At 33.9% G+C, this 26,803-nt stretch overlaps 1 protein-coding gene across 3 annotated transcripts in view; it reads right to left on the reverse strand.

Moving 5' to 3' along the window:
* Nucleotides 1-26,803, reverse strand: part of SOS2 (SOS Ras/Rho guanine nucleotide exchange factor 2) — an 80,017-nt gene that overhangs the window by 40,341 nt on the left and 12,873 nt on the right. For 2 of the 3 annotated variants that reach the window (XM_057306425.1, XM_026513684.4), the window contains exons 2-7: nt 16,789-16,914; nt 13,992-14,123; nt 12,517-12,681; nt 8,907-9,110; nt 6,230-6,373; nt 2,973-3,083 (exon numbers count right to left, since the gene is read on the reverse strand). In XM_057306425.1, the coding sequence (XP_057162408.1) occupies nt 2,973-3,083; nt 6,230-6,373; nt 8,907-9,110; nt 12,517-12,681; nt 13,992-14,123; nt 16,789-16,914 (882 nt within the window). Of the gene's footprint in view, nt 1-2,972; nt 3,084-6,229; nt 6,374-8,906; nt 9,111-12,516; nt 12,682-13,991; nt 14,169-16,788; nt 16,915-26,803 lie in introns of those variants that run through there. The other variant, XM_048218016.2, reaches the window with a different exon arrangement.

Genomic DNA, 26,803 nt, shown 5'->3' on the forward strand with positions numbered 1-26,803 from the left:
GTCTAACTTCATTCTTAAAGTCAAACATACATGTTAATGTCACAGTCTGAAGCACAGGAAGCATCTGGGAGAATCTGTAACTGCTCCTAACACCCTACCCCCAGTATGAGAACTTCACAACCCTTCCCTCTCCTTTATTCTAATGTCCAATTAATGATGAGGTACTTTTAAAAAAATTAATATTCACCGTTGTAAATGATCTCACTTCTTAATTCTTAGATATGGCAAGATATACTTAGATATGACATGACATTTTAGCTACTAAGAGTTTTTATTTTTAACACAATTACCCTACCTCCTGCTTTTAAAAACCCTTTTGCTTTGCACTCAGTGAACTCTCCTTCAAGAGCACAAGTTTTTTGTTCCCCCTGGCTGGGACCCTGCAGGTTTTTATACCTTGGATCGATGCATAATGGGAAATTCAATATGGCAAGGAGTAACGTGTAAGAGAAGATGGAAAAGAGAACACAAAAACACAAACAAGGTAGCAGCCAGGCTACAAACTGATTCCCTTAAAGCTGTCTGTGCCCGTATATCGCCTGAAAAATCTTAGTGTGTAGCTAGGGGTAGGTATCTCCCAGTTTTGAAAACTAATCGTCTGTAGAATAAATTATTTTCTAAAATTTATAAGGGATTTAAAAGTTACTTATACTGATTTTAAATGTCATTAGATTGACTTATTTAAACTGGAATTTCTCCTCCTCTGATAAATACAGACAACAGCAATGTATGTGGAAAGAATCTCACAGGATGCTTCTTGAAAGTATCCTCACAGGCAAACACTCCCATAATTCTCATAAATTGTTAACTGAAATTAAATTATAAATTGTTCAATGGACTTGTTACCATGATATGCCGAATCAACTTATTTTCCTAAAGATTAATTTCTTTCGTCATTTGATTAATGAAAGATAGTGATATGAATCACTCCAGAGATATTTTTATATATTTTATATATAATGCTGTAACTGGAACCAAGATGAAACTTTAAAATTAAGTCTACGAAGATCAGCTATATTGCTAACTGGCACTGAAATACTGCTAAAGTGTATCCTAAAGTGCTAATGCAATGTGTATTTATAGTGTAAGAACTATAAATAAAACAAGTGAATGAGTATTTTAATATATGCCAAATGTGCTTAGTGTATTCCCGTTTGATTTTCACAAAAACCGTAAGAGATAGACATTATCATCACGTCACAAATGAGCAAACTAAGTCTCAGAGGTGAAGTGACTTGCTCAGGATAACACAATCATTGACTGGCCCAAAGCCAGAAGTTCTGACTCCAAAGCTAACATTCTTTAAGTGTGCTAAAGCTTCTAAAGAAGTTTTTTGCTTTATGTTTTTTTAATGAAGCATTACCTTCTTCACCTTATAATGAATGGATCTTTTTAAAGTTAATACAGTAAAAGTGAGTTTGGTATGAAAAAGGGTTTTATTTAAGTCTTTAAATTTCACTAAATACCTGGAGCAACAGTTAAATAATTGGGTTTTAAACATTCAAATCCCACAGTAAGAATTCCTAATAAAACAGGAATGAAACAAGAAATATTGTGAGTACTCTTAATAATTATGCAAAGATCTTATAGTTACATTGTCCCATTTAAGTAATGTTTACAGTTTACATAAATATATAAGATTAAGCTTAAGAAAATTATTCCTTAATTGAAGTAAATTTTGAAAATTAGGTGTAATTTTTATTCCAAGTTGACAAGTTATTGAATGAAATAGAAGACAATAGGAATTCACAGTAAAAAAGGCAGAGAGAAGGTTGTAAGTTCAATTGTGAACACGTTATATCTGAAATGTTGTGGGATAGCCAAGTGAATTAATTCAAAAGGCAGCTGGTTATATGAATGAATATACACACACACAGTGCTCCTAAGAGTATTATGGCTTGAAAATACAAATAGGAAGTCACTAGCATATAGGCGACAGCTGAAGCAGCATGTACAGATAAAGTCACTCAAGGAGAGTACAGAGGGGCAGAAAAGCAGGGGCTGATAATTGAAACTGGAGAACATCTACAATTATGGAGACTAATAAGAAATTAAAGAACATAAAAATTAGGAGAAAGTATTATAGGAACCAAAAGGACAAGGAAGGGATGAACAAATACTACAGGCATAAATATGAAATCAAAATACCCACTGGAGTTGGCAATTAAGTTCATTTTCAAGGACAGTTTTTAGTGTTATATCCTGATCAGAATACAGATGGTAGCAGTTTGATAAAGAATGGCAAAAAGTAATATGAAGATAATTGGTTTACAAATGAAAAAAAAGAAAGGGGAGAATAGCCAGAGGGAAGAAAGCTTTGTTTATTTATTTGCTTGTTTTAGGACAATAAAGACCGTATTCATATGCTAGGGGAGAAGAGCTAGTCTAGACGCAGGATGTTTCTATAGCAGTAAATAGTCAAGGATCAATGCCAATCGTAAAAAGTGTTGAAAAGGTAAAAATGTAATTCTGTCTCTCCACTTCCTTTCATTTCATCTAACTGCATTACCGAACCAATTAACTTGCATAGTCCCCATTAATATATGTCCTCTAAATTACACGCATGGTAGAGAAGTCAATATGGGTATCACACGAGGATATTCTCCACTCTTTATGATTTCTGTTCCAGCTTCTGTAGGGAATAAGGTCCTGAAAAAGCGCGACATATTAGTATCTATATCCTGGATCTAGAATGTGCCAAATTCTTACAGTCAACCAGCATGTGTAATATTCTATAAAACATTTCTACATTAAGGACAGCCTGAAAGAACTTGAGCCACAAACCAGAAGACCATCTAAAACAAGCTTACAATGAACAGATTTTGAAGGACTGGTGAATTAGTTCCTTATGTGCTTTATGAAAGGATTCTGGAACTTACAAATATTTGAAGAATAAGATGGTGAGATATTTCTTTAGTTGCTTTATAAAACAAAAACAAAAACACAACAAAAAAAAATCAATTTAAGTTTACCTGAAAGTGTAGAGCCACCGCAGGTCTGGCCATCAACTTACTGAAATGTTCATTAAATTTTGGAGAAAGAATGTCCTGTGATAATGTTTCATAAGGATCAAATGCTTGCTCCTATTTTTTTTAAAAAGGAGAATGTGTTAGGTTTAAAAGAACATCTTTTCTACTAATATGGCAGATTATTTAATAGTAAATTTTTAATCAAGTTCTCAACTAGGTTTCAGAACTTTTTGCTCTCTACTTTTAGGGGACAAACAATAACTAGAAAAATTTTTTAAATGTATGTAATGGTCTTGAGTGATAGATGACAAGGTCTTAAAATAGATCACTGAATTTGTGGTCAGAAGTTATCAAACTATTAAAATGCTTATGCACATTTGTTCCCAGTAAATGAAGAGTATTTATTAGCAAAACAAGGCTGGATTTGAAATTTCAGTTAGGCTTACCTAGGTTAAAGTGAGTTCATACCTAAGATACTCTCCAAGGAAGCAAAACCTGTTAGCACTGTTTTATCCACTCAACACTTTTCAAAATTAGAAAAAGAAGGCAAAGACTAATACACAGTAATATAAGTTGCCCATATTTTGTACAATGTTTATATTTCAATAAATTCCTATTACTTGACAATAATCAATATCCCCAATGTTTAGTTACAACTAAGAGACTCGTTTCGTTTTTGTATTTTAAAAATACAGTATGTTTTTCAAAAAATAACAAGTATTGGTGAGGATGAGAGAAACTGAAATACTCATTCTTTGCCAGTGGGAATATAAAATGGTGTAGCCCCTGTGGAAAACAGTTTGGCAGTTCCTCAAAAAGCTTAACAAAGAATTACCCCATGGCCCAGCAATTCTACTACTGGATATATACCCAAAAGAATTGAAAATAGACTCAAACAGATACTTGTATGCCAGTGTTCATTGCAGCATTATTCACAACAGCCAAAAGATGGAAACACCATGTGTCCATCATCAAATAAACAGATAAATAAAATGTGATATATACATACGATGGAATATTATTCAGCCATAGAAAGGGATGGAGTTCTGATACATGCTATGATGGATGAACCCTGAAACCACGTTAAGTGAAATAAGCAGACACAAAAGAATATTGCTATGATTCCACTTATATCATGTATCTAGAATCAGCAAATTCATATAGACAGAAAGTAGATTAGAGGTTACCAGGGGTTAAGGGGGGAGGGAAGAATAGGGAGTTACTGCTTACTGAGTACAGAGTTTCTATTTGGGGTGATAAAAAGGTTTTGGAAAAAGATAGCAGTAATGGTTGTATAATATTGTGAATTTAATTAATGCCATTGAATTATACACTTAAAATGGTTAAAATGGCAAACCTTATATAATGTATAATGTATATTTTACCACAAAAAACAAAATAAAAATTAGAAAATAACATTGTCTTTGAACCATGATAATTTTAAGAGAACAGCAAGCAACCAGGCTACAGATTAATATGCGAAGGTATTGTAACGTAAAAACTTGCTAATAAGAATCAAGGCTGAATATTTTGCTTAGGTATCAGTAACTGAATACTTCTATCAGTTTCATTGTCTCTAAAATGGATGTAATAAAACTCATCTATATTTTCAAAAAAATATAGGCAAGGATTATAACATTGGAAAATCTTTTACATGGGACGCCTGGGAGGCTCAGTTGTTCAGCCTCTGCCTTCGGCTCAGGTCATGATCCCACAGTCCTGGAATCGAGCCCCACACTGGGCACCCTGCTCAGCAGGGGCCTGCTTCTCCCTCTGCCTGCTCTGCCTGCCGCTCCCCCTGCTTGTGCTCTGTTCCTCTCTCTCTCAGTCTCTCTGACAAATAAATTAATAAATAAATACATCTTAAAAAAAAAAAAAGGAACATCTTTTACATGAAAACTAAAGAAAGCACTTTTACAACAACCTGTTTTCCAAAAGCAATAAAAATGGCCAATGAGTATACAAAGATGTTAACATGATTAGTTTTAAAAATAAAAGCTCCCCCCCCCCATTAGACTGGCAAAAATGAACAGAGTAACACCTAGAGTTAGTGAAGGTGTGGGAAAAAGAGCAGCATATATTAGAGCTTATCTGAAAGTAAATTTGGCAAAATGCTTTAAGGTTCTAAAAATTTCCTCGTCTTTAATAATAAAATTCCACTTCATAATTTCACTTCTAGGAATACATCCTAAAAGAATTATTAGACTATGAAGACAATATAAATGTATTTCTTGCAATAACAAAAATGGAAGCAACCTACATGTTTATTAATAGTAAAGTTAAAATATGTTATGGTGTCTCCATATAACATGGTACTAATTCAGACTTCAAAAACAGTGTTGAAGGACAAGTGAGGGTGGATGGGTGAAATAGGTAAAGGGGATTAGAGGCACAAACTTCTAGTGAGTAAATCACAGGGATGAAAAGTACAGCATAGGTAATATATATTGTCAACAATATCATAATAATGTTTGTATGGTGACAGATGGTAAGAACACATATGGCAGTAAACACTGTATAATGTACAGAATTGTTGAATTTCTGAGTTACACACCTGAAACTAATATAACATTGTATGTCAACTAAACTTCAACTTATATATTAAAAAATTGTGTGGAAGTCTATTTATTAACATGGAAAATGTTCATGATACATTGAGAACAGAAGAAAATAGTAACAGTCTATTTTTGTAAATAAACAGGTTTGTATCTGTATGTAGAAAAATATTTTTAAGGATTAAATAATATATGTTGTAAGGATAAGTTATCTCTGGGTGTTGCAAAATTGAGCGATTATCACTTTATTTATATTTGCCTCTATTTTTCTGAATATTTTTACAATGAGCTACATTATTTTTATAACCATCACTTAAAAGACAAAATGATTTCCACCTTGGAAAAGAATTAAAATATAAACCTCCTTTTCAATTTTTGGAAATTAAGACCAAAATCTACAAAAGCTACATAACTATGGTCAATAAAATTTATTTTCTTTCACTTTAAATGCACGTGCCATTAAAAGAATCCTAAATGTTACTACTCAACCAACTTTCATTATAAATATTACCATAAATACACTATAAAATAAGTGTCACTAAAAATACAGACAATGTAATTTTAGTTTGGTACTAGTTCAACCTTAAGTATTATTTTATAGCAGTCAGCAATGTCCTCTAATTTTCACAGAGAATATTTTACTAAATTTTTTAATACACTATTCAGGACTGTAATGAGAATTATAAAGTAGTTTTGTAAACTTACTTCTGCCAAATCTTCAAAACAGCTGCCCGCTAACGGATGAGGACTGCTTTCATCAGTCATTTCAACTGTGTCTTCAATCAAACCTAAAAGTTTCACAGTTAATTCATGTATATCTGAAATGTTACTGAAAATCCTGTCAATATCCTGAAAAAAAGAAAAGTTAAGACATGTGAGGTTGAAATTTTGTTTAAAAATTACTAAACATAAGTAATATAAGTATTAAGGGTACATTTTCATCCAATTGCATACTAATATATTCCAAGACATATAATATATTGTATAACAAAGCAAAAGTCATCAGAAGGGGGAATGAAGCATGAGAGACTATGGACTCTGAGAAACAAACGGAGGGCTTCAGAGGGGAGGTGGGTGGGGGAATGGGATAGGTTGGTGATGGGTAGTAAGGAGGGCACGTACTGCATGGTGCACTGGGTGTTACACGCAACTAATGAATCATCGAACTTCACATCAAAAACCAGTGATGTACTGTATGGTGACTAACATAATATAATAAAAAAATATTATTAAAAAAAAGACATATTTTTCCCCTTTAGAAAAAAAATAAAAAAATAAAAATAAAAAGCTAGTTAACAATAAAAGCTGGGTTCAAAATGAAGACCTGACTTCTAATCCAAATACAATCCAGTTTCACAACTTGTGGCCTGTCTCCTGAATTTGAGGAGGAATTAGTAAGACTTCATTCAAGCTTCCACTGTTTTCCATTGAATTGTTAAGTCTTCTGGACACAAACAGACTATATGACTGATTGTGCAGGTTATGGCCAACTATCATTTACTCTTCCATTTTGAAATGGAAACACTATACGCTGTGGAACCTGACAGACCCGAGCGTGGATCTTGGTCCCACACTTGTTAGATAAATGACTCTGGATTAGGTCACTTAGTATGTTTCAGGCACTATTACAAGTACTTGACATGTAATCTCATAACAGCCTTATTAGATAGGTACTATCATCATCCTCATTTTTGCAAATGAGGAAACCAGCTCAGAGCAGTTAAGTAATTTGCTCAAGTTCACATGGCTGGCATATTAATATCTATCTACCCTCATAAGGTTCTTAGGATTAAATGAGATGATTTCTATGAACTGCTCCTGGCATATATTAGGTCCTCCACAAATGTGAGCTTTTTGAAGACAAAGGAATAGGGCCTAAAGGAGTAAATTAAGATTAGTTTTAAGTCACTCATTCCTTTATCAAATGTTTGCTGAGTACTATGCCCCAATCTCAGATGGTCTTTACCTCAAAAATTTACATCTTCTGAGACTAAAACATACAGTAGAAGAAAAAATACAGTAAATATAGTGAATCCATATCTAAATGCTAAAAGCTTAAAAAGATTCACAGATATAGAGAAAGAGAAAAAAAGGAATTCTTTTCTCTTGACCCTTCAGTATCCTAATAGAAATTTTCTATCGAATCAGCACTATCAATGAGTAGATACCCCCAAATAATTAATTCATGAGGAAAGAAAACTAATGGGACACAAAAAAGGCAAAGAAGATAAAATAAGCTACCAACACCTGTTAGGTTTTTATTCTTAGATAGAACCAATTATACTGTGGTATAAAAGAACTCAAGTTCAAGTTCAACCTCTGTAACTCACTTACCAAGTCATAATCATTTTGTGTCAATTTCCTCATCTCAGTAAGGTAAAGATGATAATACCTGTCTTATCTATCTCAGAGCAGTGTTATAAGGGTCACATAAAATAGATAGTACTTTGAAAATGACAAAACGTGATTACTTAAATCAGTATGTCCAGTGGGAGTTGCTTTAAACATTAAACTAAACATAAGTACCAAAAAAAAAAAAAAAAAAGGATAGAGGCCAACTAAAAAACCTTACATTATCACTGAAACTCATGCTTTTGGAAAAGAATCAAAGACTCTAAATCACTTCCTAATCTTAAACACTTAGCCAGCTGTGTCTGCACATTCACTCATGTAATAGTTATTTGGGGGAGGAAGTCAGGAGGTAGAAAAAAGGCTGAGTATTTAAAGTGAAGGGCAGACACATAGACATCTAAAGAAAAATAAATCATGGGATAAAGGAAGGAAAGAAAAAAAAACTTTTTAAAAAAGACAGTATTTGTCTAGCTGTATTCCTTAAGTTGACTTTAGAAGCTACAAAGGTTTAAAAAAAAAAAAAAAAAGAAAAAAAAAAAGGACCAGGCTCCCATCCTATTCCCACCACTTCTACCCCATTTTCCAACAGAGTAGCTCTGCCTTTGTTTATGTGGCACTCTGCATAAACTTGTTTCTTAAAAAGTTCCATTGTTAAAACTTTAAACCACTGCCTTAAAGTACTTACCAAAAGACATGAAAAAGTATTAAGTCTTTCTTTTCTAGACCATACATGTTTTTCACTATGTTCAAACAAATGACTATAAACCTCGAATCCTGCATAGCAGAGAGATTTCATTGCCGCGTAGTCCCCCTTTCTAGTCAGGGCAGCTGTGTGCACTTGTGTCTAACCTTCACTGTCACTGCCCTTACTGTAGAACAATTCGCATATTTTAAAAACTATCAATACTACATAATAGAATAGTTTTGTTTTATACACTCATAAAGTATAAAAAGAAAGTTCCAATTTATGATTTTAAGCTGCTATTTAACTTTTGGGGTACAAAGAATTTCAAACCAAAAAGGTACTTACAGAAGGTTTAAACAGCTTTCTGTCAGAAAGAAAGGCTTCTCGAAACACTTTAATGATCATATTTAGTTCCCGTAGATACTGCCTTTCTTCTGCAATTTCGGTTCTGACAAGGTCATAGTAGTTTAATTCACCTGAAGAACGAGGCTCGTCTTCACAGAGAGAAACCAAACCTATGTCATCCTGATCAAACATGTCCATCAAAACCTGACAGATATAAATCAATAATGTAGAAACTTATTTTCCATACTTTCATAAAATGGTCTCAAGGTACTTAGAATTAAAACATTGAACAATGACAGCTGTGTGCATTACAAGCTAATTTATATAAGAAAATTCAAATAAGAGAAATATGAAAAGTTGAAGGGAAAAAACAAATAAAATTGGATATGCAAAGATAAATATTTATGGAAATAAGATCGACCTAACAGTGAAATATATGTGTGTATTCATATATACGTGTGTATATACATACATACACACACATAAACACACATATATAATAGCAAAAAGAGCATACCTTTGAAGGACAACAATCTGAGCCAAAATCCTGGTTCAACCACTTACTCACCTGTGATTACAGACAAGTTATTTATTCTTTTGAAAGCAGATTCCTTCTATGTAAAATGTAATTGATGAAAAAATTCAATGAGGTAGTGTACATAAAATGCATACTGCTATATCTGGCATTCAAAATGGTAGTAGTTCCTTGTCCTATTGTAAGGAAAGCCATATCCACTTGGAGAAAAATAAAAGGATACTCTTGTAGAAGCACATGATAGAGAATAGTGTGATGTTTTCTAATGCATATTTACTATACCAGCAACTGTTATTAAGAATTAAAGAAGGTGCCTATCCCACTGCAGGAAGAGAGGACTGTTAGGAGATTGGTTACATACAGGATAAGAGATCAAATAAGAAAATATATTAAGAAAAATGGGAGCCAGATTTCTCACTGTCAGAGAAGGCAGTTACAAATATGAACAAGGGGGGCTAAAATGAACCCTGTGGTATTAGTTTTGGATTGATCTGTGAATTCATATAAAGACAGACAATTCTTTTTTGGTAGACATACGGTAGTTCTTGAGTTAGAAGCATAAGCCTGAAAGAATGGTAAAGCAGCAGATTTCCCAAAATTGTTCTACCCACTCAGAAATAGGTAAATAAAATACTATCTTCAAAGCAGAACTGAATTACCACCTGCCTTATAGGCCCACCCCCACCTAAATGTAGGTCGGTGCTAATAGATCACCTGTGCTGGAAAATAAACAACTTGTCCAAGTACACACCTGTATTAGTTTTCTCGGGCTGCCATAACAACAAAAACATACATAAATAAATAAAGATATGTATGTATACATATCATGTATACACACACTCACTCCCCAAATCTGGCTTCTAGAGACCAGAACATGTACACTCTAATAGCAGTGAGCTTATCTAGCACCCAGATCTTGGTTTCTAAATACCATTCTCCACTAAAAGGAACCTGGAGTTTTTAGAAAATGACTAATCCCAGGCTTGAGCAGCATGTAAAAAAAAGTTGAACCTGGAACATTTGTCAAAAGAAAGTGTTCAAAGAATGATACAGACAGAGAAGCCAACTTGAAGGAGCTCCCACTGGCCAGATCTGGGACAATTTGAATTATCAAAACAAGTAATGAGATAATGGATAGCATATTAAATAAGAATCCACAAGTCTATATTAAAATAAACAAATAAATTTCAAGTGCAATGAGGAACAAGATATTCACAATCTCAAAATATTTTACAAAATGTGTATTCATTACAAAAGGGAAAATAGTACTTCAAGGCAGAGAAGCCTGGAAAACAATCCCTTAATCAAGTGATCAAAAGGAACGTCAGCAGTAATGGGACACATCAAAATTATGTGCCATGTGAGAAATGCAATGAAAAGAGTACAGCATTACTTCTATGATATTCCTGGTCAAAGATCCATAACCTGAATCTAATACGGAGACAATATCAGAAAAAATTAAAGTAAGGGACTTTTTCTTTTTTTAAGTAGGCTCCACGCCCAGTGTAGAGCCCAATGTGGGGCTTGGACTCACGACCCTGAGATCAAGACTTTAGCCAAAATCAAGAGGCAGATGCTTAATCAACTGAGCCACCCAGGAGCCCCAGTAAGGGACATTTCAAACAATAACTAGTTGTAATCCTCAAAATTATCAAGGCCACAAAAGTTAAAGAATTATGAGGAACTATTCCAGACTGAAAGATACATGACTAATTCTGGACTGGATCATTTTGCTATAAAGGACATCACTGGGACAACTGGCAAAACTTGAACGGTGCCTGAAAATTAGATAGTATAATGTATCAAAGTTAATTTCCTGGATTTTGACTGTCATACCATGGGTATGCAGAAGAATGTTTTTGTTTGTAAATTATGTTGGCAACTTACTCTCAAGCGGTTTAGGGCACAGGAGAGTACCTTTTATTGTACCTGCAACTTTTCTAAAGTCTGAGATAGAAAAAAAAATTTTTTTTAAAGTATGTAATCGTAATTTTAGAAGTCAAAATAGAAATATCAAGGAATTTCTACTACAAAATTCAAGTGAAAAATCATTTTTGAGACCAAGGCAGACTAGAGCAGATCTCAACCATAACTGTGTATCAGAATCACCTGGATGCTTTCAAAATATACTGAGGCTTAGAGTCCTAACCCAGGCCAAGTAAATCAAAACCTCCGGGAGTCAGATGCAGGCATCAGTATTCTTTCTGGTAATTCTGATGTACAAAGTAGAGAACCACTGGCATGTGCCAAGTTCTAGGGGTCATTCAGCCTTAGTGGTCTAGTTTAGGCGTCTTCTCTATGAAGTGTTCCTGGTCTCCCCCATGACAGCGGTGACCACTTTCTCTACTGCAACTTTGGCTTATAATAGTTTTTAATCATACTGTGCTGCAATTATTATTTTTTTACAATATTTTTATTTCCCACTAAAATAAATTCCTTCTTACACAGGGACTGCTGTCTTGTTCAGTGCTGTATCATTAATGCTCAGGACAGTGACTGGCACATTGACAGATGCCCAAATATGTTGATTTAAAAAGTAAAAAAAATATATTTTTTTTAAAAAGTAAAAAGGAAAGAAAAGGAAGAGAAAGGAAAATAAAAAGATTCAGTCTCTTCCCCCAGAAGCTTACAGCCAGGAAGCAACAAGGTAACTAACAAAAAAAGTATCAGAATGAAGAAACACTGGTATTGCAGTCTTTTGGTCTCTACCTGTACCCCACTACTCTGTGAAACCAAAGTATACTTTTCAAAATTACTTATACTTAAAAGTACCTGAACACTCTGTATATATTTTCTTTCTAAAAAGATAAAATTCAAACTATTTTTCTGAAATTGGTTTGAGGCTTTGGATGTTTTTTTCTTGTAGGTAAAAGATTCTTGATGGGGGGGGGGGAGATTCCCATCCTCTCATATGCTGAAAATATCATGGTTTGTCTAAAATGCCAACATTTTTCTGTCTTCCAATACCAGGAATTATAAAAATTACTAATATAAACATGTATAAAAAAGACAGACGTAGAGGTGACATACAGTCACTACTATTCAAGTTAAGTTTAAATATCTTTTAACACTTACCTTATCTGCACACATTGACACTTTAATGTCCTGCTGAGATATTTCATAATGTCGGATATTAAAAACATAATTACCAGCCAACTTCAAAATATCAGCTGAGATATACTCTAGCACAGCCACAATATATAGGGATACATGATAGTCCACTTTGTACCCTAAAACTTCCTGTGGAAAGAATGAACAATTTAATTCCAAAAAATGGCACTGGCAAGTATCAATTAAACACTTAAAAATTTTATCCAACATTCTTGCTTACAAAGAACTTTCTATAAACCAAATGTCTAAAGTTACAGGTACCAAAGGATATAGAATGAGCCACTGGTCCCAGTATCAAGGGCTTTTTAAAGAGACATCTGATCTAACAAATCTGCGTTTAGTATCAAGGAAGAAGAGATTATTGATTTTAATATAGAAATCTTGGCCAGGACTTCACTGAAAACCTCTTAATTAATACATTACCCAAAACCCATTTGACAAGTATCTGCTATCTTCAAGGACCTATAACCAATATCCCTAAATGACAGTGGTTTGTACTGAGGGAGGATGTGTGCATATGAGTGGGGAATTAGGGGAAGTCTTGAAATTGCTACCAAGGGGGATTCAAATCTACATACATCAGGTATTTTCTATAGATGAAATAATATTCCCTAGCCTATTTTTCCAATGTATATAAAAAATATCTGTAATACAAATTAATTTAAAAACAGTTCTGAACTCACCATAGCTTTTGACTACATATATATTTTTTTTTACGATTTTATTTATTTGATAGAAAGCAGGACAACGAGTGAGAAAGCACGTGCGGGGGGAGGGGCAGAGGGAAAGGGAGAAGCAGAGCAGGGAGTCTGATGCGGCACTCAGTCCCAGGACCCTGAGATCATGACCTGAGCTGAAGGCAGACACTTAACCGACTGAGCCACCCAGGCTCAATATATAGTTGTTTTTTTTTAATTTGTTTTGTTTTAAGGTTTTTTCATTTATTCATTTGTGAGAGAGACAGAGAGAGCACAACCAGGGGGAGAGGTAGAGGGAGAGGAAGAAGCAGACTCCCTGCTGAACTGGGAGCCGACATGGGGCTCGATCCTAAGACCTGGAGATCACAACCAGAGCCAAAGGCAAATGCTCAAACATCTAAGCCTCAAGGCACCCCGGGACAATATATATTTCTTAACAAGAGGCTGAGAATCAGTCAGGGGTAGTACTCAACAGAAGATACCACAAAGATGTATTACTGCTTATTGATAACTTTTAATGTTATTTGAAAGGAAATCTGATTTTATCAGAGTATATTTATTTTTATTTGTATACACATTAAGAAATATATATATGTATATATGTACACGCACAAGTACACACACGCACACACTACCACAGACCATGCTATATAAATACTGTATGAATACTCCAATACATTATGAAGTATTATTCATGATAAGGAACTTCCCAATGTTTATTTTATTTTATTTTTTTACTACCTTCAATGAAGGATGGATTTTGTCCACAGGCAGTAAGAGAGGATTTCTTCGTTTTCGTTTTTCTATGGCAGATTGTGCATCAGCAATAGCCCATTTATCAATTGGATGAGGAAAGGTCTTTTGAACACGTTCCTGTTCAGATCACAGCAGTACTGTTGTTAATAGAAGTGTTCATAACTAGAAAATTCATACAAAACTAAATTTTATCATCTTTAATGCTAGCAGATAATAGTGACATAATATGTTCTGATTCCTGTAGTTAACTAATTTTTTTTTTAAAAAGGATCAACAGGACTCTCAAGATTTTTCCACATAATTCCCATGATTAAACAGAAAGCTTTAAGCATAAGCTTAATTAAGATGGAATGAGAACTAGGAAAAAGTAACATTAGGAGAGATTAAAACCGGCATGAAATACTCACCAGTGATTTTACAATAAAGTTCGTAGGGTTAAAAATCTTTACCTAGCAGAAGTTGCTAACTCATTAATAATTATTATGCATCACTCTCCTTTTGCTAACCCTAGAGCTTAAAATATAGAGAAGAATTTTATTTTTTTAAAAGATTTTATTTATTTGACAGAGAGAGAGACAGCCAGTGGGAGAGGGAGCACAAGCAGGGGGAGTGGGAGAGGAAGAAGCAGGCTCCCAGCGGAGGAGCCTGATGCAGGGCTCGATCCCAGAATGCCGGGGATCACGCCCTGAGCCGAAGGCAGATGCTTAACAACTGAGCCACCCAGGCGCCCCATGAATTTTAAAAAGAAGAGATGTCCTGTACCTCTTTAAAGGATCAAGTGGGTGACAAAGCTCAGATTGGCTTAAGGAAATACATCTCTTGGCAAAAACAATCTAAGCCTTTTAGGTTACTATTATGGTTCATCTAATCTAAAATTTAACCAGTGGTTGGCATGAATAATGAGAACTAATGATAAGTGAATCAAACTCCAATTTTTAGTGGGACTTCCTGATTTTTAAAATTATGCTCTCATCTTTTAGCATATTTAGCTATTGAGAAGTATGCTTTTTTAATACTTAATGTCTTAGAGCTGACAGTAGGGAAACAAATGCTTTAATTCCAAGAGTCCCTAAAAATCTTAATAGCTCAATTATTCCAAATTAAGATTTTCCTTCATACTGGAAGTTGTTGCTTTATTATACAAACAATTTTCAAAAGAAAGGTGATGTAAGCAGTATAGTACAAAAGCAATTTTTTGAAAGCTGTATCAATAGGTATTTCTAAAAACCTAAAAATACTCCCATCTAACTGAGCCAAAACAAATATTTTAGCACTAACTCACACAATTTTTTAGAGGTGTGTCTGTGTATTAATCAAACAGTAAATATCCTTAGGTTTTTACTAGTCCTTTATTGAAGCAGTATTTATATGCAGTACAATGCACAGACCTTAAGTGTACAATTCAATGTTTTGAAAAATGCTTACACCTGTGTAACCACCACTTTCATAAAGATATAGAATATTTTTATCATCTCACTCTCCACCCCTCATAGGCAGCCACCTTTCTGATTTCTATCACCATTAATTTTAGCTGTTTCTGAACTTCATATAAATGTATCATACCATATGTACTCTCTGAGGTCTGGCTTTTTTTGTTCTATAAAATGTCCATAAATTATAGCCACGTTATCACACATATCAATAGTTCATTCTTTATTTTATTACTGAGTAGTAGTCCATTTTATAAATCAACCACAATCTGTTTATTCATTTTCTTGTTGATAGAAATTTGAGTTGTTACCAATTTTTGGCTGTTATGAATACAACTGCTTGTACATTCATGCATAAGTCTCTTTGTGAACATATATTGTCATTTCTCTAGGTTAAACACTTAGGAGTAAAACTGCTGGGTCACAGGCTAGATATACTGTATATTTAACTTTATAAGAAACTGCCAAACAATTTTCCAAAGTGATTATACCATTTTACACTCCCACTAGCAATGCATAAGAGTTCTAGTTATGCTACATCGCATTTGGTGTTATTAGTCTTCAATTCTGTCCCTTGAGAAGGGTGTGAAATGGTATCTCAATATGGTTTTAATGTCTATTTCCCTGTGACTTAGAGCTTGAAGGGCACCTGGCTGTCTCAGTGAGTGGAGCACGCAACTCTTGATCTCGGGTTGTGAGTTTGAGCCCCATGCTGGGTGTAGAAATTACTTAAAAAAAAAATGAAAGAAAAAAAAAGAACTTGAGCACTTTTCATGAGCCTATTGATCAATACCATATCTTCTTTCTATGAAGTGTCTGTTTAAGACTTTTGCCCATTTGGGGGAGGAAGGGGTCTTTTTATTTTTGATTTGTAGGAGTTTCATTTTGGATACAAATCCTTTGTAAGGAATATATATCACAAACATTTTCTCCTGGTTTGTGACTTAAACCTTTTTCATTTTCTCATTAATACTGTGTTTTGAGTCCTCTGTAAAAAAAAATTTGGTTAACCCCAGGTTAAGTAGATATTCTCCTGCATTCTCATCTAAAACTTTATAGTTTCAGCTTTTATGCTTAAGACTATGAGCCATCTTGAATTAATCCTTAGGTGAAATAGGTTTCAAGGGTTTTCCTCTCATAAATTTGTTCGGTTATTTTAGCACTTTTCTTGCTGAAACACTTTCCTTTCCCCATTGACTTGCCTTGGTATCTTTGTTGAACTCAGCACATATTCCACATATGATTTCAACGGTTTTAGTTTCCATCATGATTAGAATGATATAGATTTAGATTAAAAAAATTAATTTGTACAATGGTTCAGTGACTTTTTGAAATATCAAAATAGTTTTTACCTCCACATCTTGAACAGTCCTTGGTTGAGCCATGCATAATTTATTAAGCAGCTGAAAAATCAGCTCTTCAATATAATACAGAGACTCTTCATTAGCTGAGAGATTGGGATGTACTTGCTCCTGAACCTTAAAAAAAAAAAAAAGTTCTCAGTTAAAGTACAGGCAAAAATAACTATGACAGAGCTCAGAGAATCTTATTTATAATTAACATTTTACTAGAATAGTTATTCAAATACAGACATAAGAAAAAAAGTGGAGGGAAAACCCACCTCTAATTGTTGGTCTCTGTAAACTTTTCTTAACCCACAGAGCAGAAAGTAATAGAATACTTAAATAGTCTAAGACCTACCTTTGGAAAAAAAAACCAAAAAAACAAACAAAAAACCCTACAGATTTTAATATAGAATATTTTAATTATCCAGTTCAAAATAGCTACTAATTTCCATTATGGTTTTCTCTCTGACTTTCAGAATTTAGAAGTATATTTCTTAATTTCTAAACATATGGCATTTTTTTTAAGTTCTCTTTTTTACTGATTTCTAGAATAATCTCATTGTGGTCAGAAAACATACTTTCTAGGAGTTCAATTTTTTGAAATTTTTTGAGACTTGCTTTTATAGCTCATACGGCTTCACTGACAAACTCAAACATTTAAGAAAGAAACTGGAAGAAGAACAAAATAGACTTCCCAACTTATTGTGAGACTAGCCTTGATATAAAAATTCAAAAAAAGATGAAAATTATAAGCCATTTTTACTAATCAGCCTAGAAATAAAAGCCTAAGTAAAATATCAACTAAATTCAATAATACATTTAAAAAACATGTGACCAACCAAGCGGGTTTATCCCAGGAATGTAAAGTTGATTTAATGTTGGAAAATCAAGCAAAGTAATTCACCCGGCTAACAGATGAAAAAAGAAAATTTAATATGATAATATCAATGATTTAGGGAAAAAAGGCATCTAAAAAACTCAACATTCATTCAAATAAAATCTCCTAGTGAACTTAATTTAGTAAAAGGATATCTACCAAAACAAAAAACAAACAAAAAAAAACCTATAATAAACATAATCAATGGTGAAATACTGAAAGCTTTCTTTTTGATATCAGGAAAAAGGCAAGGATACTCGTTCTATCATTTCTATTCCACATTGTACTGGAGGTCCTGGATAGTGAAGTCCAGAAAGAAAAAGAAATAAAAGCGTAAGAATTAGAAAGGAAGAGATTTACAGATGATCTGATTGCCCACTATGATAATTAATTTTATGTGTCAATTAGCCTGGGCCACAGGATGCCCAGACATTTGGTTAAACATTATTTCTGAGTGTGTCTATGAGGGTTTCTGAGTAAAATTAACATTTGAATTGGTATACTGAGTAAAGCAGACTGCCCTCCCCAGTGTGAGTGGACCCGCTGAATAAGAAAGGCTGAGTAAGAAAGAATTCTTTCTCTCTGCCAGTCTTTGAGCCAGGATTTTGGTCTTCTGCCATGAACTAGGACTTGGACTAGGGCTATATCACCAGGTCTCCTGGGTCTCCAGCTTACTGACTGCAGATTTTGGACTTCTCTACCTTTTTCAGAGAGAGACACAGAGGAAGAGAAAGAGAAAGTATGTATGTGTGTTTCTGCTTCTTTGGAGACACCAGACTCATATACCCATGAAGGAAAATCAAAATATTATACAGATAAGTTATTTTTTAAAAGATTTTATTTATTTATTTGACAGAAAGAGTGTGCATGAGCAGGGGGAAGGGCAGAGGGAGCGGAAGAGAGAGACTCTCAAGCAGACTCTGCTCTGAGCGCAGAGCCTGAGGCAGGTTTAATTCCACAACCCTGAGATCATGACCTGAACTGAAATCAAGAGTTGGCCACTTAAACCAACATGCCCAGGCACCCCAAATTATTTTAATTCATAAAAAATAAAATTTTATTTCTGTGGAACACAACAAAGATGAAAAATAAAAATCTTAAATAATATCATTTACAATGGAATAAAAAATATGTACCTCGAAACACACCTTAACAAAAGAAGTACAAGACCCTTGGGGAGAAAACTATAGACTCTGAGAGGAATTAAAGATCCAAATAAATGAAATATAATAGCATGTTCATGAATTATCAGACTTAATATTGTAAAGATATCAATTCTCAAACTGATCCACAGAGTTAAAATCACAGTCAAAACCAAAAATTGTGTTTGCTGAAACTGACAAGATAATTTCAAAACTTATATGGAGGGGTTCCTGGGTGGCTCAATCGGTTAAGTGTCTGCCTTTGGCTCAAGTCACGATCCCAGAGTCTTGGGATTGAGTCCTGCATCGGGCTCCCTGCTCAGCAGAGAGTCTGCTTCTCCCTCTCCCTCTGCTGTTCCCCCTGCTTGTGCTTGCTCTCTGTCAAACAAATAAAATCTTAAAAAAAAAAAAAAAAAAAAAAACCAAAAAACTTATATGGAAATGCAAATGGCTAAGAAAATCAGCCACTTAAAAGAAGTGAAAGTACTTGCTGTAATTGTTACTGGGATTTTATTACAAAGCTACAGTAAGAATGTGATAATGTTATAACGACAAACAGATGAATCGCAGAGAAGAGAGAATATAAACAAGCCCATAAATATACAGACCCTTGATTTACAACAAAGGTGGTACTACAGGGTATGAGGATGAGGTCATGGGAAGTCGGGGAAGCATATAAATAGTGAACAACTGGATACCCATACGGAGAAGAATGAAACTCAACTCCGATTCACACTTTACACAAACAACAATTCTAGTTGGATATTTTAGAACTATTCCATAAAGACCTAATAAATTGTGAATATAAAACAAGATAGAGTCTTCATGATCTCGGGATAGGAAAGGATTTCCTAAACAAGACCAAAAATTACTATCCATAAAAGAAAGGACTGATAAACACAACTTTAAATTAAAAATTAAAACTTACGTTCAAGACCTTTAAGGAAGTAAAAAGACAAGTTAGCACTGGAGAAGATTTATGTAACACATAAAACAAAAGGGCTCATATCCAGAACATATAAAGAACTCCTAGAAATTCAGCAGAAAAAAAAATGATAAAAATCTCAATACTAGCCACATATGGCTACTGAGCACCTAAAATGTACCTCTACTGAAATAAAATGGGCTTTAAGTGTAAAATACATGCCAGATATCAAAGATTTAGTATTTAAAAAGAATGTCAAATATCTCAATGTTTATACTGATTATATGCTAAAATGATTAGATTTAGGATAAATAAAATATATTATTAAAATAGATTTCATAAGTTTCTTCTTACTCTTTTAATGTGGCTATGAGAAAATTTAAAATTACATATGTGACTTACATTATGTATCTATCAGACAGCACTGTTCTAGAGAAATAAGCACACAGGTTTACTAAAAGACATGTACAAGAAGGCTCCTACGTAACATTATTACTTAGTGATACCTTCCAACTAAAAACTCAAGTATCTATTAAGAGTGGAATAAATTGTAGCATATTCATACAGTGTAATACAGGAAGAAAAATAAAATGTGGCTACAATTTGGAAATAATGTTGGCAGAAAGAAACCAGATAAGAATAAATACGATGGAATTCCACTTCAAGATCAGACAAAATTAAGCTGTAACGTTTAGGGACACATGTTTAAATGGTAAAACTATAAAAGAAAAAGCAAGGCAGTGATTACCATAAAAGTGGTTACCTTCTGGAGATTTCTATTGAGAAAAATGCTGAATAAGTGTTCCTTAAATTGTATATTTATGTTTTATGCATTTTTGATTACTTTACTACTTCACCACAAGTAAGTTTAAAAAGTTGGAGAATCATCTAGCAAACAGAAAATCGAAGGATAAAATTACAATAAAGTAAGTCAAAAGGGCCCTGCTAGTCCCCAGCTAATAAATGAAGTTAAAATGCAGAACCCTGGAGACAAAGAGAATACCCTACAAGCTTAGGGTGAAGGGAAGAAGTGGGTCATATACAAAGTAGACATTGGACTAGTTCCAGACTTCAACCATAACACTAGAAGCTAGAAGACAGATTTCCAACTTAGAATAAGATCCTAACAAACTATTAATAAAATGTCACGGTAAAATGAAGACATGCTTAGACATAACAGGTCAAAAATTTTTATCTCCCATGCACCCTTTCTCATTAAGCTTTTATAGTTTGTACCACAGTAAAACAAGAGTATAAATCAAGAGAAAAATATGGTATATAAGAAATGAAGGAATCGATACAGAAAAAAAGGCCAAAGGAGTACCCAGGATAAAGTGAAGGGAAATTATGAGAGATGTACAACAGCCATAAGGTCACCAGTCCAGACTAAAGATCAGAAGACTCTGGGAGAAACTGTCTCAAGAAGATGAAATTGACGGGTGCCTGACTGGCTCAGTTGAAGATCTTGCAACTTTTTTTTTTTTTTACAATTTCTCAATTTATTTTAGAGAGATAGGGAGAGCATGAGCAGGAGGGGCAGAGGAGAGGGAGAGAGAATTTCAAGCAGACTCTGCACTGAGCACAGAGCCCACAGGAGGCTTGATCTCACAACCCTGATCTCATGCGCCCCAACCACGTGACTCTTGATCTCATCAGGGTCATGAGTTCAAGCCCCACATTGGATGTAGAGACTACTAAAACAAATAAACAAAAACTTTAAAAAAGATTAAATTGATAAGAGCATCTGAAGGATCTAAAAATCTTTTTTCTTTTACTTGATAAGAATTTTTAAAATTATTTACATATAATGTATTGTTTCAGGGGTACAGGTCTGTGATTGATCAGTCTTACACATTACACAGCGCTCACCACAACACATACCCTCCCCAATGTCCATCAAGCCAGCCAGCCGCTACCTCCCACTCTCCTCCCCTCCAGCAATCCTCAGTTTGTTTCCTGAGATGAAGAGTCTCATGGTTTGTCTGGATCTAAAAATCTTAAGAGGCTATTCAGACAACTGGTAGAGAGTCTAAGCTTGAATTAGTAAGTACGTAGAAAACTACACAAACAAGAAAACAAGACAATTACTAACTCCAGTAAAAATAAAAGGTTAGGTAGGAAAGAAAAAGTGGTTTACCTATAACAGCATTTACAGTCATACTAATGTAAACTTTGAATACTGATCCAAACAAAACTAAGATATAACCAAGCGTGGGGGTTGAGGCAGGAAGTATGTATGTATGATAAGGTGTGTATGGTTGCAGGGAGGAAATATATATGTGTATTAGAGAATATTAGGGGTGCCAGGGTGGCTCAGTAAGTTAAGCACCAACTGTTGATTTCAGCTCAGGCCATATTCTCAGGGTTGTGAGATCAAGCCCCACTTGGGCTCCAGGCTCAGTGAGGCGTCTGCTTGAGATTCTCTCTCTCTCTCTGTCCCTCCCCCAGCTTGTGCACTCTCTCTAAAATACATAAAATCTTAAAAAAAAAAAAAACAAAACAGAAAAATCAAGAAATAGCAAAATTTTTCCTTAAAGATATAGAACAATGAAATGAATCACTTTGAAAAGCTAGAAGTGACTGTCTCTGGAAAGCAGAAAATTTTGTGAATGGGAAGAGGTACTGCTATTTTTCTTATAAGCCTTATAAAGTTAGTTATCTTTTTATTTGCAGGAATAATTTTGATAAAATACAAACTAACTTACAAAGAAACATAATCAGAACTGGGGAAGTGGGAAAATGGAGGATACATAAAACTAGAGATAACAAATATTACTTTTTTAAGGGCTCTGGAAAAGAAGAGTTTAAAGTAAAGCAATTAGATATTTATAAAGAACCAAAATCCAAAAAGCCAGGCTTTATAATATTTCTTTATAAATTCAAAATAGATTTTGGGAAACAAATATTTTCTCTTACATCCTGCACTTCTTTAACACGACAAGAAGAAATTTAATTACATCTTACCATATATTTCTATTAGATCAATAGAATTAAAAGACTCTTCTTTTCTAATTAAAAAAAAAAGCATTTACAATGTAAGTTTAGCAATGGCATTCATAAGGCTGTTTCTTATAACATCCTTCCATAAAAGCCAAGTGCCTTACTCAGTGAAAGTGACTGCATGAGAATTAAGATAACGTCTAACTGGAATGGATTTTTTTTCTACGATTATGATTTTGGTAAATAACCTGCAACACAACTTTAACACTGAGCATCAAAATTCCTTAAGTCAAATTTCTTAAAGTAACTGTAAATATGAAAAGTCATAAAAACAAATATATATTAAAATCCCACACATAAATACTAATAGGACATCAAGTTGACAATGAAAGATACCCATACTTTGTACCTGCACGGTATTTACTATCTCAGCACCCTAAGACACAGTAAACAAAATTACCATATCAGAACTCACCTATCATATTTTTCTGAAAGACTAGTCAGAAAAAGAGCAATTAAAATAATTTTCAGTCTTTAACAGTAGATTAACAAGTCAGACCTGTATTTTAGTTACACCATATTTTCAAATTGCCAGAAGGTATTTCCTTATACATACACTGAAAAAAGAATAGTCATGACACTATATATAGATCCATTTATAAACACATATAAAAACATTAAACTTTAAATTATTCTCTATCCAGATAAACAATAGATTTGACAAGTTTCAGAAGTGTTATTTCCTAATTTATATTTTTCAGTTCTTCGTAGTCACAATCAAAAAAAAAAAATCTTGCTAGTGCATTTGTTTAATCAATTAAGATTTGAGTTTTTGGTATAATGTAGAAATAAATCCCTCTGGCTACACAGCATGACATTTATTTATGCCAAATTGTTCATTCCATTGTCAAGATTTTTGAAAGGATGCAAATGTCTCAAACATTAATTAAGAATACCAGAAGCTTTTTAGTTGGTATAAAAGAGTTAAAATTCAATTTGAAAAGAAAAAGCAAATTTCATTCTAAAAATATACACAACGACTACAAAATATTGCTAACAGAAACTTCAAAAGACCTATGTAAATAAAAAGATAAACTTTATGAACTGGAAGACTCATCATAATAACTATATAATATAATTAAGATGTCAATTCTTCTTAAATGAACTACAGATTCACACAATCCCAATAAAAATTCCAGCAGGTTTTTGTGTATAAAATGATACCCTGATTTTAAAATTCTTACAGAAATACAAAGGTCCTAGAATAACCAAAACAACTCTGAAAAACAACAAAGTTGGAGGGCTAAAACTACCTGATTTCAAGAATTTTTATAAAGCTACAATAATCAAAATAGTATGGATATTGTTGTAAAGACAGGCAAAAGGTCAATAAAACAGAATAAAGAATCCAGAAATAAAGCCACACATAAATAGATGAATAACTTTTTTTTTTTAAGATTTTATTTTTAAGTAATCTCTACACCCAATATGGGGCTCAAACTCACAACCCCGAGATGAAAAGTCACACACTCTTCCAAGTGAGCCAGCCAGGTGCCCCTAGATGAATGATTTTTGATACAGGCACAAAGCAAAGGAGAAAACTTATTAAACTATACATTTTAAATATTTATGCCAATAAACAGTGGTGGAACAACAGATATACATATGCAAAAAACATAACATATATAAAACTATCTCAGGATGCCTGGGTGTCTCCGTCAGTTAAGCGTCTGCCTTCGGATCAGGTCGTGATCCTGGAGTCCCAGGATGGAGCCCCATGTCTGGCTCCCTGTCAGCAAGGAGTCTGCTTCTCCCTTCCCCTCTGCTCCTCCCACTATTCGTGCTCTTGCTTGCTCTCTCAAATAAATAAATAAAATTTAAATAAATAAATAAATAACTCATCATATGTAAAAATTGACTCAACTAGATCATAGATCTAAATATAAAACCTAAAACTATAAAGCTTGTAGGAGAAAAAAACAAAATTTTTATAACTCTCAGTTAACCGAAGTTTTCCTAAATATGACACTAAAAGCATAGTCTCTAAAAAAGCAAATGGATAAACTGGACTTCATAAAAACTTAAAACTTTTGCTCTTTAAAAGATAATATTAAGAAAATAACATGCAGAAGAATGAAAGTGGACCATTTCCTCATACCATACACAAAAATAGACTCAAAATGGATGAAAGACCTAAATGTGAGACAGGAATCCATCAAAATCCTAGAGGAGAACACAGGCAGCAACCTCTTCGACCTTGACCGCAACAACTTCTTGCTAGACATGTCTCCAAAGGCAAGGGAAACAAAGGCAAAAATGAACTATTGGTACTTCACCAAGATAAAAAGCTTTTGCACAGCAAAGGAAACAGTCGACAAAACCAAAAGATAACTGACAGAATGGGAGAAGATACTTGCAAATGACATAGATAAAGGGCTAGTATCCAAAATGTATAAAGAACTTACCAAACTCAACACCAAAAGAACAAATAATCCAAATCAAAACCACAATGAGATACCACCTCACACCAGTCAGAATGGCTAAAATTAATAAGTCAGGAAACAACAGATGTTGCTGAGGATCCTACACTGCTGGTGGGAATGCAAGCTGCTGCAGCCACTCTGGAAAACAGTATGGAGGTTCCTCCATAAGTTGAAAATAGAGCTACCCTACGACTCAGCAATTGCACTACTTGGGTATTTACCCCAAATATACAAATGTAGTGCTCTGAAGGGGCACCTGTACCCCAGTATTTGTAGCAGCAATATCCACAATAGCCAAACTATGGAAAGAGCCCACATGTCCATCGACAGATGAATGGATAAAGAAGAGGTGGCAAATATATACAATGGAATGTTACGCAGCCATCAAACAAATGAAATCTTGCCACTTACAACGACATGGATGGAACTAGAGGGTATTATGCTAAGCGAAATAAGTCAATCAGAGAAAGACAATTATCATATAATCTCAATGATATGTGAAACTTAAGAAACAAAACAGGATCATAGGGGAAGAGAGGAAAAAATAGGATGAAACCAGAGAGGGAGACAAACCGTAAAAGACTCTTAATCATAGGAAACAAACTGAGGGTTGCTGGAGTGGAAGGGGTAGAAGGATGGGGTAACTGGGTGATGGACACTGGGGAGGGTATGTGTTGTAATCAGCACTGGGTATTATATAAGACTGATGAATCACAAACCTGTACCTCTGAAACCAATAATACATTATATGTTAATTTAAAAAAAATGAAAAAAGAAGCTACAGACCAGAAGAAAATCTCTGTAGAGCATATATCTGATAAAGGATTTGTATTCAGACATATAAAGAGTTCTCAAAACTTAACAATTCAAAACAACTCAATAAAAATGAGCAAAAGATCTGAACACTTCACCAAAGAAAATATATGCATGGTAAATAACATGAAAGATGTTCAACATTATTAATCACTGGGGAAATGCAAATTAAATCCATAAGAATATACCAGGACACACCTATTACAATGGCTAAAATTAAATTAAATATCAAATGTAGGCAGGAAGAACTGAAACTCTCATACTTCGTGGTGAGTTAGAAAACTGTACAATGGTTTGAATGGGAAAATTTGATATTTACTTAAAAAGTTAAACATACACCTCCTATCTAATCCAGCCACTATTTGGTAATTACCCAAGAAAAAAGGAAATATATATCCATACAAAGACTTGTACACAAATATTCACAGAAGTTTTATTTGTAATAGCCAAGATCTGAAAACCAAAGGCACATTAATAAACTGTGGTATAGCCACACAATGGAATATTACTGAGCAATAAAAAGGAGTGAACTATTACTATATGAAGCAAAATGGATGAATCTCAAAATAATTATGCTGAGTTAAAGAAGCCAGGAAAAAAGAGTATATATTGTATGATTCCATTACACAAAACTCTAGAAAATGCAATCTACAGTAATGGAAAGCAGATCAGAAATTGCTTGGGTACAAGAAATGGGGAGGGAGGGAAGGACAATTAAAGAGAGTCAGAGTCAAGAGGAAATTATAGGGCTGAAAGGTATATTCAATATTTTTATTGTGATGGCTTCACCAAAATATACATACATAAAAACTTATCAAACTGTATGCTTTAAATATGTGCA

This window comes from Ursus arctos, unplaced genomic scaffold (assembly GCF_023065955.2).
Source record: "Ursus arctos isolate Adak ecotype North America unplaced genomic scaffold, UrsArc2.0 scaffold_37, whole genome shotgun sequence".
Lineage (NCBI taxonomy): Eukaryota > Metazoa > Chordata > Mammalia > Carnivora > Ursidae > Ursus > Ursus arctos.